We start from the raw sequence: 15,814 nt of genomic DNA on the forward strand, positions 1-15,814 counted from the left end.
TCAGATCCTGTTGACAGTGTTTATTTTCTCAGAGTTCTGGAAGGAGCTGATGTCCCAATGGCGGAAGGTGCTGTTCTTGAAGCTGGCCCGGCTCTTGGTGATGCGATAGATCTTCCTCAGCACGGACCGGCGCAGCAAGATGTAGACCCAGGGGTCCAGGATCTGGTTCCAGGAGGCCAGCCGGACGCCCATCACCATCAACCTCCTGTATGTGTCCTGGTCATTGCCTATGGAACCACTATAGGACCGTGTGACTGACATCAGGCCAAAGATCTGCAAGTAACACAGATACCTAGGTTAGTTTTACAGTGGTTGTGCAGGATATAGATATGTTCAGCTGGTGTATATATATTTGCATCAATCTGCATACACTACTAGTAATTTATCTACATTACCTGACACTGTAGATTGCCACATGTTAACAAAAAAATGAATAAATGGAGCAGTCAAAATGCATCTTCACAACGTCTTCCTATGAATAGCTTTACTGATGTTAGAAATCACAGGCTCAAAATTGTATCCTGATAAATCTTATTTACAATTTTTATAACAATTGGCCACAGCTTATTAAGAGATTTTAAGCACAAACAATGCCTATGTAATGGTTCATACATCTCCCCAACAGTAATAAATGTATGCTAAGCTGTTCCTATTTAGTTCACACATCAGTAATTATATTTGGGTCCAACTTTTGTGCAGTATTGTGCAAATCAACAGGTCAACTACTGACATTAATTAGCTTAACGTCTTCCAGGTGAGACCATTAATGCACATAACATGCTTCTACACCTGCATTGCTTGCTGTTTGGGGTTTTAGGCTGGGTTTCTGTACAGCACTTTGAGATATCAGCTGATGTAAGAAGGGCTTTATAAATCAATTTGATTTGACATAATGTTCTAAATAAAGAACAATGCATACTTTTTGGGAGGAGGAACAGGAGGGGGGGTGGGGGGTGCTCAAGGCTACTCTTAAGTTTTAACAGACCCAGTGATGACAAGTAACAGGCCGCCATAATTTGAAGCATGGTTTATAGTCTGTCCTCTTTCACTTCTCACAGTATGTGTCAAAATGAATGGTTACTTTTAAATTGGACCTGAATAATTGATATGACATATTAACAGTTTATACAAAATTCTTAGTATTGTAATTGTAAAAAAAAATATCCTTGATTAAAAAATCATCAAACCATCATCATGTGTTTGTATGAAATTATTTTAGCTCTGGCTAATATTCCTCTTTCCCAGAAGACTGGAAAAGGAGAGAAGCTGTAACATTTTCAATGTCACCCAATCTGAAATCTGTTATTCAAGCCCTTCATAATGGCATTCCCTTAAATAATTTATAGTTTATTCCATCTAGTCAATGCAAGGGCCCACCATGACTATTCATTTATTCCCTTGGTGCAGTGCACCATGTCTATCCATCTGTTTTAGGTGCAGTATTCTGAATCATAGCGTTTATGACTGGGAACTGGAAAGTGTCTATTTCAGAAGGTGTACAAAAAGAGGATGAAATATTACTGGATTGTTAGCAGAGATTTTCTATATTATTTCAGGCCTTTGAGTTTATGGGGCAGAATATCTTGGAGATAAATTACTTTTGTTAGCTGAGCATTTTTACAATATTATTTTATGCTTTTACCACCCTGCATCTCACGACTGGTTTGTCTCTGAAGCTTAACAGGGTGGGTCGGTCCTGGTTGGCCCTGGATGGGCGACCAGATGCTCTGGAAGCGATGTTGGAGGGCCAGTAAGAGGCACTCTTTCCTCTGGTCAAAAACAAAAAGATCCCAGGGCAGTGATTGGGGACATTTCCCTGTGCAGGGTGCCGTCTTTTGGGTGAGACGTTAAACAGGTGTCCCGACTCTCTGTGGTCACTAAAGATCCCAATGCACTTATCTTAAGAGTAGTGGTGTTAACCTCGGTGTCCTGGCTACATTTCCAATCTGGCCCTCATACCATTATGGTCAAGTAATCATCCCCAGCTTCCAATTGGCTCATTCATCCCCCCCTCTTCTCACCTGTAACTTTTCCCACAGGCTCTATTCAATCTGTATTGCTGAAGCGCAATAGAAATGTAAATGTAACACACATGAAAAAATACTACAGTTTACTATAGAATTCTATAGTAAACTGTAGTATTCTGTTGAATACTATACTACACATGGTAGTATCCCTCAATCATGTGTAGTACTTACTATAGAATGTTGTAGTATACTGTAGAATACTACAGTTAATATTACAGTATGATCCGCAAGAGAACATTGTAGTAAATACTACAGTAATGTCCGCAAAAACACTACAGTCCGCTGAAAGACGAACCTTTTTTACTATAGTAAAGATGACAGTATTTAATTTGCATATACCCTGCCCATTCCCCTCCCCCATATCCCAATTTGTGCCACCCATAAGTGAGAAACCTACATGCCAAGTATAGAAGATATTATGTAATAGAAAATAGCAGAAGTGTTGAATTATTTGTTAAGATTTCAGGCTGGCTGATTGACTTACAGGTTATTGAATTTGTGCTCATTTAGTAGGTTTCATGAAGGAGAAAGCCTCTACTTCAATGTCAAAGATAATAAAACAAAAACACCATAGTAAGTACTACATGAATGTCTTGCAAAGCACTACAGTGAATACTACAGTGAAGTCGGCAAAAACACTACAGTGAATACTATAGTATTTAAACCAGGGCTCTCCAACCCAGCTCCTGGAGAGCGACACTCCCGTAGGTTTTCACTCCAACACCAGTTGTAACTAACCTGATTCAGTTTATCAACCAGATACTTAATAGAATCAGGTGCGCTAGATTGGGATTTGGAGCAAAAACCTACAAGAAGGCAGCTTTCCAGGAACAGTGTTGGAGAGCCCTGATTTATACCATAGTATACTAGTCTTTTTTCATGTGGGATTTCCCGATTGAGCAGACGTACGAAGTGTTTACCGTGGATGCAGTAGCCGCTAACGTGGGAGCATTGCCTTTCAATCACGCTGTAGCGCTGAATTTCCATGATAAGGATTGAAAAGAGACCTTAATTCCCGAATGGAACACAATAAAGATAGTTTTGACCCCTACCCTAATTCATGCAGAATTGTAAGCTTCAGTGAACTGAACTTTTCCAACTCACCAGCAGGGGGCTCCAGCAGATGCAAGAAGTGATCATAATGCCCACCAGCTGGGCCACCATCTCAATGTCATGGGACTTGGCTGAGCGACGGTAGCAGGTCTTACACTTCTTACGCAGTCTGGCAAGCACCAGCGTGACCCCACTGATGGTATTACACACCAGGGCCACAGTCAGAGAGGCCAGACCCAGTCCAGAGAACAGCATGACAAAGGCCACGTCCGTCTCCCGAGTCTCTCCCAGGACCCTGATGAAGCACCAGGTCCAGGGGTACTGGTAGGTGTAGGCCCCCAGCCTGAAGAAGGGCAGGAAGGCCACACACAGAGCCAGCAGCCAGATGAGAGCTAGTGCCATCTTGGTGCGAGCCGTGGTGACCAGTGAGGCATGGAGCAGGGGCTGTGTGACACCCAGGCAGCGCTCAGCAGCCATGGCACAGCCCAGGAACAATGGGCACAAGCCGAAGAACACCATGCTACCCCCTAGGAACTGGCAGGGGGCATCGGTGGCAGCGCGAGCTAAGGGCCCAGTCGCAGCCCCAGCTGAGTACAGCCTCAACACCAGGGCACCGGGGATGATGTGGCCGGCAAAGTCTGTGGCCACCAGGGAACTGGCGAAGAGCAGGAAGGTGGCCTTGGAGCGGCGGCGCAGACGGGCGTAGGCTTTCGCCAGGATGACCAGGGCCACGATGTTGGACAGGATGCCCAGGGTCATAGAGAGGCCAGCTGCAGTGGGGTTACTGGGGGGAGACATGGGCCTCTCTGTGGTGATGTTTGCCCTCCAGGCCATGGCCGGCACCCCCTCCACCCCCCAGGTCTGGTTGGGGAGGAGATTGGGGGCAGCCAGGCCTGAGGAGTTGTAGTGCTGCATGGCCAACATCACTGGCCTCAGGTAGTCATCGGGGTCCTCAGAATGAGAGGGCACTGAAAATAGGAAAGGTGTTATGATTAATATACTGACCAGTTGACCTGGAAGAACTCCTAACCTCACTAATATATAGTACTATCATAACCAAACTTAACCAATAGCCTATGATACATAGAATAAATACAAAGTTTACTGGTGAAATGAAAACTCATTCAGTATTCTGTTATTACCTAACAACAATAAATATTATCCTGCATTATGTAAAGATTTTTTTTCTGTCATAAACCAGGTTTCCATCCAACCTTATTATGCGAGAAAAGTACAGTGCATTCGGAAAATATTCAGACCCCTTGACTTTTCACACATTTTGTTACGTTACAGCCTTATTCTAAAATTGATTAAATACAACATTTTCCACATCAATCTATAAACAATACCTCATAATGACAAAGCAATTTTTGATAATTTATTAAAAACAAAAAACAGAAATACCTTATTTACGTAAGTATTCAGACCCTTTGCTATGAGACTCAAAATTGAGCTCAGGTGCACCCTGTTTTCATTGATCATCCTTGAGATGTTTCTACAACTTCATTGGACATGATTTGGAAAGGCACAAACATCCCCTGTCAGAGAAAAAAACAAGCCATGAGGTCGAAGAAATTGTCCGTAGAGCTCCGAGACAGGATTGTGTCGAGGCACAGATCTGGGGAAGGGTACCAAAAAAAATGATTTCTGTATTATTGAAGGTCCCCAAGAATACAGTGGCCTCCATCATTCTAAAATGAAAGAAGCTTGGAACCACCAAGACTATTCCTAGAGCTGGCCGCCCAGCCAAACTGAGCAATAGAGGGAGAAGAGCTTGGTCAGGGAGGTGACCAAGAACTCGATGGTCACTCTGACAGAGCTCCAGAGATCCTCTCTGGAGATGGGAGAACCTTCCAGAAGGACAACCATCACTGCAGCACTCCACCAATCTGGTCTTTATGGTAGAGTGGCCAGACGGAAGTCACTCCTGAGTAAAAGGCACTTGACAGCCCGCTTGGAGACCATGAGAAACAAGATTATCTGGTCTGATGTAACCAAGTTTGAACCCTTTGGCCTGAATACCAAGCGTCTGGAGGAAACCTGGCACCAGCCCTACGGTGAACATGGTGGTGGCAGCATCATGATGTGGGGATGTTTTTCAGTGGCAGGGACTGGGAGACTAGTCAGGATCAAGGTAAAGATGAACGGAGCAAAGTACAGAGAGATCCTTGATGAAAACCTGCTTCAGAGCGCTTAGGACCTCAAACTGGGGCAAAGGTTCACCTTCCAGCAGGACAATGAACCTAAGCACACAGCTAAGACAACACAGGAGTGGCTTCAGGACAAGTCTCTGAATGTCACTGAGGGTCTTAACTTCTTCGGAATAGGGGGCAGTATTTGGAGGTGACCAAAGTAAACTGCCTGTTACTCAGGCCCAGAAGCTAGGATATGCATATGTTGGTAGTATTGTATAGAAAACACTCTGAAGTTTCTAAAACTGTTACAATAATGTCTGTGAGTATAACAAAACTGATTTTCCAGGCGAAAATCTGAGGAGAATCCATACGGATTTTTTATTTTGTTGAGGTCACAGCCCATTCAAATCCTTGTTTCTGGGAGATTCAAAGGAATACCTCCCAGATTGCAATTCCTATGGCTTCCACTAGATGTCAACAGTCTTTAAGAAAGGGTTCCAGGCTTGTTTTTTGAAAAATGAGATAGAATTTGTAGTTTTTCTAGGTGGCTCTCATTTTGACTGTAGTGTTCCACACTTCGTTATTTATCTCTGGTATTAAACACACTATTCTACGTCTTAAATCTTATCATTTATTTACATATTAGGGTACCTGAGGATTGATTAGAAACGTTGTTTGACTTGTTTGGACTTTTGGGAACTTTTGGGATTCCCTTGTATGCATTTTGAACGAGGGGAACAGGTGGATTACTGAATCAAGCGCGCCAACTAAACTTACTTTTTTAGGATATAAAGAAGGACTTTATCGAACAAAACAACCATTTGTTATGTAGCTGGGACCCTTGGGATTGCAAACAGAGGAAGATCTTCAAAGGTAAATTATTTATTTTATCGCTATTTCTGACTTTCGTGACCCCTCTGCTGGTTTGGAAAATGTTTTTAATGCTTTTGTACGCGGGGCACTGTCCTCAGATAATCGCATGGTATGCTTTCGCCGTAAAGCCTTTTTGAAATCTGACAAAGCAGCTTGATTAACAAGAAGTTAAGCTTTTAAATTATGTATGACACTTGTATTTTCATGAATGTTTAATATTGCGGCTTTTGTATTTTGAATTTCGCGCTCTGCAATTTCACCAGATGTTGTGGAGGTGGGGCGCTACCGGCATGTCTAGCCCAAAGAGGTTTTAATACTTATGTAAATGTAATATTTCCCCTTTCGCTTTTTTATTTTATTTTTTATAAATTTGCAACAATTTCTAAAAACCTGTTTTTGCTTTGTCTCTATGTGGTATTGTGTGTAGATTGATGAGGGGGGGAAACGATTTAATCCATTTTAGAATAAGGCTGTAATGAAACAAAATTTGAAAAAAGTCAAGGGGTTTGTCTGAATACTTTCCGAATGCACTGTATATGTTGGATAAAAAATGTCATGACAGGCCGGATGGCTTAAAATGTGTCATAAAATGTCCAAATGTGGACAAAAAAAAATAAGCGAGATAAATTGGTAACTTTTTGAGTTGGTGAAGTTAATTATGCAAGAAATGGCTGTGGAAACGCTTTTATGCGCAAATATTGATAAAATAACCATCATATCGAAATAAACTTGGAGGTACCGATGATATGGTGTGATGTCTTTCCACTAGGAATCGGGTTGGGAAAGCATGCAGTTTATTAGGCAACAGATGATGAACTTCACATGGTGGTGAAAGTGGAAGGTGATGAGCTTGATGTTCCTTTCCAATAAATATCGATAGTCTTATTCTGGTGACATGATGATCGTGCTTGGCTACCATTTGACAAATAAAAATAATCTCGCTCTTCTCCATAAATAATTGCATCATGTAGGTAGTCTACCCGGACTGTAGGCCTATATGGGAGCTGTTCGCTAGAGCGCACATACCAAGACAAGAGTGGGCACATTCGCTATATAAATATTTTTTTTTGTGGGGGGACAAAACCACCAGTAGAGTTGAAAATGCGATGGAAACACATTTAGCTTGTATTTTCTATTTTGGTAAATGGGTGTTTAACCGCAAAAGTTGTTTTAATGTGCACTACGTCATCACGCACAGCTTTTTTCGCAACAAATTCATTTTATGGAAACATCTCTGGTGGGAAAATGCGCATAGGCTATTGTTTTTATTCGGATATTAGAATATTCTGTTGCCAATTGTCGTGAATTGAATGGAAACCTAGCTAGTGTCCTATAAAAAGCCTATTGTAGACAAATGCCACACAGTGTCCCCCTCATGGTACTCCGCAAACTGAGAATGCAGGACAAGTCAAGACAGTTCTTGTGAAAGGTGCTCCTTCAAAACTTGACCGTGTCTGACAGTGACATAGCACACGTTCTGTGAAAGGTGCTCTATCATGATAGCAGACCCATAGGCGTAGTCCCTATGCAGTAGCTACACGATGCCAATCAAATCACTTTTTTCCTTCTTCTTCCCACCCTTCAATGCAGAATAACAGAACAGAGTCACAATACTTCTTCCAAAATGAGGTATACATAAAATCCTTTACTGTGCCTAGTCTGTATAATGTGTGTTCTCATGAGTTACTCAGAATCGATCTAGCAATGATTTCGGATTGATTTGTAGCAGAGATACCTTACCATTGTTAATGAGAAACACACACACACACGCGCGCACACACACACACACACACACACACACAAGGGGAATGTCCCTGCCTTGCCAAACATGACATAGGCTACATCCAGTTTTGTAGGGTGCTTTTGTAGTCCTTGTTCCGTTGGCTTTTCTAATCTAAAACAAAAATGTCTAACAAAGGGTGCGTTTGTAAATTCACTCTGTCTATCTACTCCGATTTCAGAGCCCTCTCGTCTGTGTGCCAGAGCACAGAATAACTGTTTAATTTACAAACGTGCAACACCCGTTGAATATGACCGGTGTCAGTAAACGTCGGGGAAAAAAATACGTTATTAAATGTTGCAAGCAGCACAGTTGCAGTCACTAACGCTCCAGATAACATGAAAACAGGCTAATCAACTCTGCTAGGGCGAGTAAAATGGTCAGAGTGAGGTGTTCTCTCATTTTGTCTGGAAGTAGCAAGCAAGCTAGCCAACTTTAGCCAGTTAGCTTTGGTGCTTGACTGCTGTCGTGAGGTCAGAACGCTCGGATCAACCCTACTCCTCCGCCAGAGCGTCCAGTGTGCGCTCTGAACACTCCGAGAGCGAAGCCTCTGAATTTATGAACAGACAATCTGACAACGCTCTAAATTTACAATCGACACATAGCCACTCTGATACACTGGAGGCAATTTACGAACGCACCCAAAGACATTGATGAATGAGAGAGTTGAAAACAATTTCAGGTTTAAAATCGAAATGAAATCATACTTATTCAGCCCAATACATGTGCACTCATTATTGGTAAAACAAAAAACATGTATGGTTCTTCTAAAAAAGACTTATTAAAATGAACAGTGTATGTAACGACTAATTACATGGAGTGTAACGTTTGACCAGGCAAGCAACTATTTCCCTCTACTTTCACCCATTTTGTAAAAAAAATACTAATAGTTGTTCACTGTAAATTTCCTGAATGATTTACCATGTCCAAATTAAAAGGGATCTGTGTGCATTGTCAAAACAGTTATTATTTATGTTCATAGCTAGTTCAGCAGCATAGGCTACAAGAAGATCATTAATGGTGTGAAATAAGTAATAATGATATTACCTGACCAAACAGTGAATCCATAGAAACAAATGAAGATGTATTCCTTTTGTTTTCAGATGTTAAATAATTTCACTGTGAACCATGCCATTCAAAAGTTCCTTAAACTCAGGGATTCATCCACGAGAATGTTACTTATTATCAACAATGGTTCACCTGAGCTGATAGTGAAGTCATGTATCCCGAGGAGTGCCTCATTCTCTCCTAAAGAAAACAAAGCGAGCAACCGCACGAGAAGTCCGTCACCAAGATCAAGACCCAGTCTCCAAAAGGTTGCACAGCCAACCATTTACTATTCAACGTTTGTTTCGTTGCTCAGCCCTCTTTATAGACTTGAACCGCGTCGACGCAGCCCCGGGGCGTCTTGAGTCCGCGAGAGGAATGCATGTATCCTTATTACAGAAGTTCAGTGAACGGGAACTGGGAGTCCTACCCAATAAATTGTAAACTAATTAGATATTCTATAAATGCAGCCATTTTATTTAACAACCAACTTTACACGTTGACATGTAACTAACTATAACATCCTAAGATCAAGTAATGTAGCCTAATGTCAAAGTACAGTATCTTACAGTGTTCAAACAAAACAGATGGCAGGAGTTTGACAAATGTTTTGTTATAACAGCATTATTAAAGGGCAATTCCGCCACTTTTCAACCTTATGTTCATAATCTCCAGCACCAAACCAGTGTCTACATATGTGAAAACATTTTTTTTTTTAATGATCTGTGGTTAAAAAGATAGGAAGAAAAGTCTTTAAAAAATGTTTCTCTGTGACATCACAGGGTAGCATTAAAAGTAAAAAACGGTGAATTTCAAAACCTGCAACTAGTTTATATTTTCTTGCTCCCCATGTAACAGATGTGAAATTGGCTAGCTAGTTAGTGGGGTGCGCGCTAATAGCGTTTCAATTGGTGACATCACTCGGTCTGAGACCTTGAAGTAGTTGTTCCCCTTGCCCTGCAAGGGCCGCGGCTTTTGTGGAGCGATGGGCCAAACCAAATCAAATTTTATTTGTCACATACACATGGTTAGCAGATGTTAATGCCAGTGTAGCGAAATGCTTGTGCTTCTAGTTCCGACAATGCAGTAATAACCAACGATTAATCTAACCTAACAATTTCACAACAACTACCTTATACACACAAGTGTAAAGGGATGAAGAATATGTACATAAAAATATATGAATGAGTGATGGTACAGAATGGCATAGGCAAGATGCAGTAGATGGTATCGAGTACAGTATATACATATGAGATGAGTAATGTAGGGTATGTAAACATTATATTAAGTGGCATTGTTTTAAAGTGGCTAAGTGATACATTTTTTACATCAATAGTGCTTCGAGGGTGGCTGTTGTCGATGTGTGCAGACGGTCCCTGGTTCGAGCCCAGGTAGAGGCGAGGAGAGGGACGGAAGCAATACTGTTACACCCGCATCACTGCAGATCTCATAGTGTTTGAAAATCCCAGTTTTTAAAATGTTCAAAGTTTTGATGATATCATCGGGCAGAATTATTCACATACACTTTATATACAAAAGTATGTGGGTTCATAGTGGATTCAGCTATTTCAACCACACCCGTTGCTGACAGCTGTATAAAATTGCACACGGGCCTAAGATCCCCATGCACAATACCAAGTGTCGGCTGAAGTGGTGTAAAACTCGCCTCCATTGGACTCTGGAGCAGTGGAAACGCATTATCTGGAGTGATGAATCACGCTTCACCATCTGGCAGACCTACGGACAAATCTGGGTTTGGCGGATGCCAGGAGAAAGCTACTTGTCTGAATGCATAGTGCCAACTGTAAAGTTTGGTGGAAGAGGAATAATGGTCCCGGGCTGTTTTTCATGGTTCGGGCTAGAACCCATTACTTCCAGTGAAGGGAAATCTTAATGCTGTACCATACAATGGCATTCTAGACTATTCTGTGCTTCCAACTTTGTTGCAACAGTTTGGGGAAGGCCCTTTCCTGTTTCAGCATGACAATGCCCCTGTGCACAAAATTATTTGTCGAGATCGGTGTGGAAGAACTTGACTGGCCTGCACAGAGCCCTGACCTCATGGCTTTCACAGCAGTGATATTTCCATGAAGGAAAAGATCATGATCATTAGAAAGCAAATTACGGACTCCTCTTTAAATCTGCGTATTCCTCCAAAGCTCAGTTGTCCTGAGTCTGCACAACTCTGCCAGGACCTAGGATCAAGGGAGACACTCAAGTGTTTTAGTACTATATCTCTTGACACATTGATGAAAATAATCATGGCCTCTAAACCTTCAAGCTGCATACTGGACCCTATTCCAACTAAACTACTGAAAGAGCTACTTCCTGTGCTTGGCCCTCCTATGTTGAACATAATAAACGGCTCTCTATCCACCGGATGTGTACCAAACTCACTAAAAGTGACAGTAATAAAGCTTCTCTTGAAAAAGCCAAACCTTGGCCCAGAAAATATAAAAACTATCTGCTTATATCGAATCTCCCATTCCTCTCAAACATTTTAGAAAAAGCTGTTGCGCAGCAACTCACTGCCTTCCTGAAGACAAACAATGTATACGAAACGCTTCAGTCTGGTTTTAGACCCCATCATAGCACTGAGACTGCACTTGTGGTGGTAAATGACCTTTTAATGGCGTCAGACCGAGGCTCTGCATCTGTCCTCGTGCTCCTAGACCTTAGTGCTGCTTTTGATACCATCGATCACCACATTATTTTGGAGAGATTGGAAACCCAAATTGGTCCACGGACAAGTTCTGGCATGGTTTAGATCTTATCTGTCGGAAAATATATAAATTTGTCTCTGTGAATGGTTTGTCCTCTGACAAATCAACTGTAAATTTCGGTGTTCCTCAAGGTTCCGTTTTAAAACCACTATTGTTTTTAACTATATATTTTACCTCTCGGTGATGTCATTCGGAAACATAATGTTAACTTTCACTGCTATGCGAAGGACACACAGCTGTACATTTCGATGAAACATGGTGAAACCCCAAAATTGCCCTTGCTGGAAGTCTATGACATAAGGGAATAAGACATAAGGAAGTGGATGGCTGCAAATTTTCTACTTTTAAACTCAGACAAAATAGAGATGCTTGTTCTAGGTCCCAAGAAACAAAGAGATCTTCTGTTGAATCTGACAATTAATCTTGATGCTTGTACAGTCGTCTCAAATAAAACTGTGAAGGACCTCAGCGTTACTCTGGACAGTTAGTGCTAAACACGGCTGCTAGAATCTTGACTAGAACCCCAAAATTTGATCATATTACTCCAGTGCTAGCCTCCCTACACTGGCTTCCTGTTAAGGCAAGGGCTGATTTCAAGGTTTTACTGCTAACCTACAAAGCATTACATGGGCTTGTTCCTACCTATCTTTCCGATTTTGTCCTGCCGTACATACCTACACGTATGCTACGGTCACAAGATGGCAGGCCTCCTTACTGTCCCTAGAATTTCTAAGCAAACAGCTGGAGGCAGGGCTTTCTCCTATAGAGCTCCATTTTTATGGAATGGTCTGCCTACCCATGTGAGAGACGTAGACTCGGTCTCAACCTTTATATCTTTATTGAACTCATCTCTTCAGTAGGTCCTATGATTGAGTGTAGCCTGGCCCAGGTGTGTGAAGGTGAACGGAAAGGCACTGGAGCAACGAACCGCTCTTGCTGTCTCTGCCTGGCCGGTTCCCCTCTTTCCACTGGGATTCTCTGTCTCTAACCCTATTACAGGGGCTGAGTCACTGGCTTACTTGTGCTCTTCCATGCCGTCCCTAGGAGGGGTGCGTCACTTGAGTGGGTTGATTCACTGACGTGATCTTCCTGTCCGGGTTGGCGCCCCCCCTTGGGTTGTGCCGTGGCGGAGATATTTGTGGGCTATACTCGGCCTTGTCTCAGGATGGTAAGTTGGTGGGTGAAGATATCCCTCTAGTGCTGTGGGGGATGTGCTTTGGCAAAGTGGGTGGGGTTATATCCTGCCTGTTTGGCCCTGTCTGGGGGTATCGCCAGATGGGACCACAGTGTCTCCCAACCCCTCCTGTCTCAGCCTCCAGTATTTATGCTGCAGTAGTTTATGTGCCGGGGGCTAGGGTCAGTCTGTTATATCTGGAGTATTTCTCCTGTCTTATCCGGTGTCCTGTGTGAATTTAAGTATGCTCTCTCTAATTCTTTCTTTCTTTCTTTCTCTCTCTCTCTCGGAGGACCTGAGCCCTAGCACCATGCCTCAGGACTACCTGGCCTGATGACTACTTGCTGTCCCCAGTCCACCTGGCTGTGCTGCTGCTCCAGTTTCAACTGTTCTGCCTGCGGCTTTGGAACCCTGACCTGTTCACCGGATGTGCTACCTGTCTCAGACCTGCTGTTTTCAACTCTCTAGAGACAGCAGGAGCGGTAGAGATACTCTGAATGATCGGCTATGAAAAGCCAACTGGCATTTACTCCTGAGGTGCTGACCTGTTGCACCCTCGACAACCACTGTGATTATTATTATTTGACCCTGCTGGTCATCTATGAACATTTGAACATCTTGGCCATGTTCTGTTATAATCTCCCCCCGGCACAGCCAGAAGAGGACTGGCCACCCCTCATAGCCTGGTTCCTCTCTAGGTTTCTTCCTAGGTTATTGCCTTTCTAAGGAGTTTTTCCAAGCCACCGTGCTTTTACACCTGCATTGCTTGCTGTTTGGGGTTTTAGGCTGGGTTTCTGTACAGCACTTTGTGACATCAGCTGATGTAAGAAGGGCTATAAATAACTTTGATTGATTGACCTCAACCCCATCGAAGACCTTTAGGATGAATTGGAATGCCGGCTGCGAGCCAGGCCTAATCGCCCAACATCAGTGCCGACCTCGCTAATGCTCTTGTGGCTGAATGTAAGCAAGTCCCCGCAGCAATGTTCCAACATCTAGTGGGAAACCTGTTCGACGAGCAGATGACCACATACTTTTGGTCATGTGGTGTATGTTGACACTGGTATTGTGCTGGCGACGATGAAAATAAGGTTGAAAAGTTGTGGAGTTGCCCTTTAAAGGTGTAGTCAAGTTTCCACATGCAAATAGCCATCATGTCTATACTATCTATTTTAAAGGAATTCAAATCCTTGAGTGAAAATATTCAAAGTGGTTGGTCCAAGCACCTTTAGTGTATACAGACATGACATTTTCTGGATTTACTAGCCTATTGGTTCTGCTCTTGGAAATCGAAACATAGCCTGGATAACTTTTCATGTTCCTGCAAAACATGTTTTGGGGTTATGGTAAAGAAGAGATATGCAAGGTACAGTATATTTTAAATAAAATGAAAATAATAACATTTTACAGATGTCTGTCACAGATGTCGACCAGTTGTTATGTTGAGCAACTTTATAGTAACATAAGGTGTCACATAATGTTCATTGGAAAAACCCCATAACTACGAAAAAAGATTGACCTCCATCTAGCTTTTGGAAACTAGTGCTAATGAAATTCTGTTGAGACGATCTCCTCACATGTTTTTGTAGGCTATTGGATTTGAGCTGTTTAGAGGTTGAAGAGTATCATCAATGCAAACTAGATCTGCCCCTGTCTCCGCAAACATCCATATGGTGAGTGCCTGTAGCTACAGCTGTGCTGTGCATGTAACCTGTGTGAGATTGCCAGAGAGTCAATTTAGCCTTTGGCCTTGTAAACATTGGGCTAATACACATTTTCTGGGAAAGAGATTAAGCCTTGTCTTGGATTAAAAAGCATCTCCAATAAATATTCTACATTTCACGCTTCCTTTTTAAGATGTTACTGTGTATAAGCAAGTAAGTACAATATATTTTCATAATGAGCCACGGGCTGACAGTGAACCTATAAGACCCTCAGACGTAGTCCTATACACAGTACTATGTGTGCTCCTTTTGAGTAGCAGGGGAATGCCTTAGATACCCCATGTCCCCTTCATCAACAATGAACCATTCCTTTTCTACCAAATCAGAATTCTGCAGAAAAACAAGGGTTGGTTTGTCAAAACAGCAGAGGCCTATGGTATATAAGATATCTTCATCTACAGTATATTCATTCAGCTACTACGAAATCAGACAGAGAAAACGTTGTCCTTGACTGACAGCCTAATGAGGCAAGCAATGGACTCCAGTCTGACAGCCAGCCAGCATCCTACACAGACCAACATCAGAGACAGGTGAGGCTATTTGCTTGGCTTAATCAGGACCAGAAACGGACAGGTCAAATCAGTATGGAATCTGGAGGGCAGCTAAGATCAACACCTTATAGGCAGGGTATTAACTCTGTGGTCATGGAGGAAAGAGTAGTGAAAAGAGAGGGAGCAGAAAGGAGAGGCCTTTTCACCCTGCAAAAGTGCTCTACTCCAAAAATGTTATATTTACACAGCTAGAGCAACAGAATCACGACTTCCACAGCTGAGACTCCAAAGACAGGTGGGAAAAGGCTAACAGCTATTACCTTACTTTTCTTTAGGTGGTAGCCCAGATAAATATCCTATGACAGGGCCTTGACTGCAACTGAGCAAATGCTCTGATACTGTATTATGTCCCAATGAATGTTTCTTTGCATCAGCGAGGCTTTGATGAACTCGCTGGCACACATGCGAAGAAAGCATCTTGGGCACTGGTAGTGCTTCACTTTGATTGGTAGGAGAGGATTCATTTGGTGCAGGCCAGGATCTGATAGCGAAGGCAGAAATAGCATCACACTTCTACCGGGGCCATCACCACTGAGAGGTTACCCTCAGAACGGCACTGGGTGCTTTTGGTTGTTGACATTGGACCCTAAGGCGAGAACCCTCTGAAACATTGCGGGCTTCAATGTTTGTGGTCTTCAGCCACAAGCCCCCCACTTTTACCTACTAACTTTACTCCAGCAGTTTAGGATTAACTTAAACTGGAGTCTGTATTACTTGGCCTCAGACA

At 42.6% G+C, this 15,814-nt stretch overlaps 1 protein-coding gene across 1 annotated transcript in view; it reads right to left on the reverse strand.

The window, feature by feature from the left end:
• LOC120044035 (prostaglandin E2 receptor EP1 subtype-like) overlaps positions 1–15,814 on the reverse strand; it is an 83,895-nt gene continuing 68,081 nt past the window's right edge. Inside the window, exons 4-5 of the mRNA XM_038988627.1 lie at positions 3,132–4,048; positions 1–273 (exon numbers count right to left, since the gene is read on the reverse strand). Of these exons, the coding sequence (XP_038844555.1) occupies positions 1–273; positions 3,132–4,048 (1,190 nt within the window). The remainder of the gene's footprint in view (positions 274–3,131; positions 4,049–15,814) is intronic.

This window comes from Salvelinus namaycush, chromosome 3, assembly GCF_016432855.1.
Source record: "Salvelinus namaycush isolate Seneca chromosome 3, SaNama_1.0, whole genome shotgun sequence".
In the NCBI taxonomy this organism is placed as follows: Eukaryota; Metazoa; Chordata; class Actinopteri; order Salmoniformes; family Salmonidae; genus Salvelinus; species Salvelinus namaycush.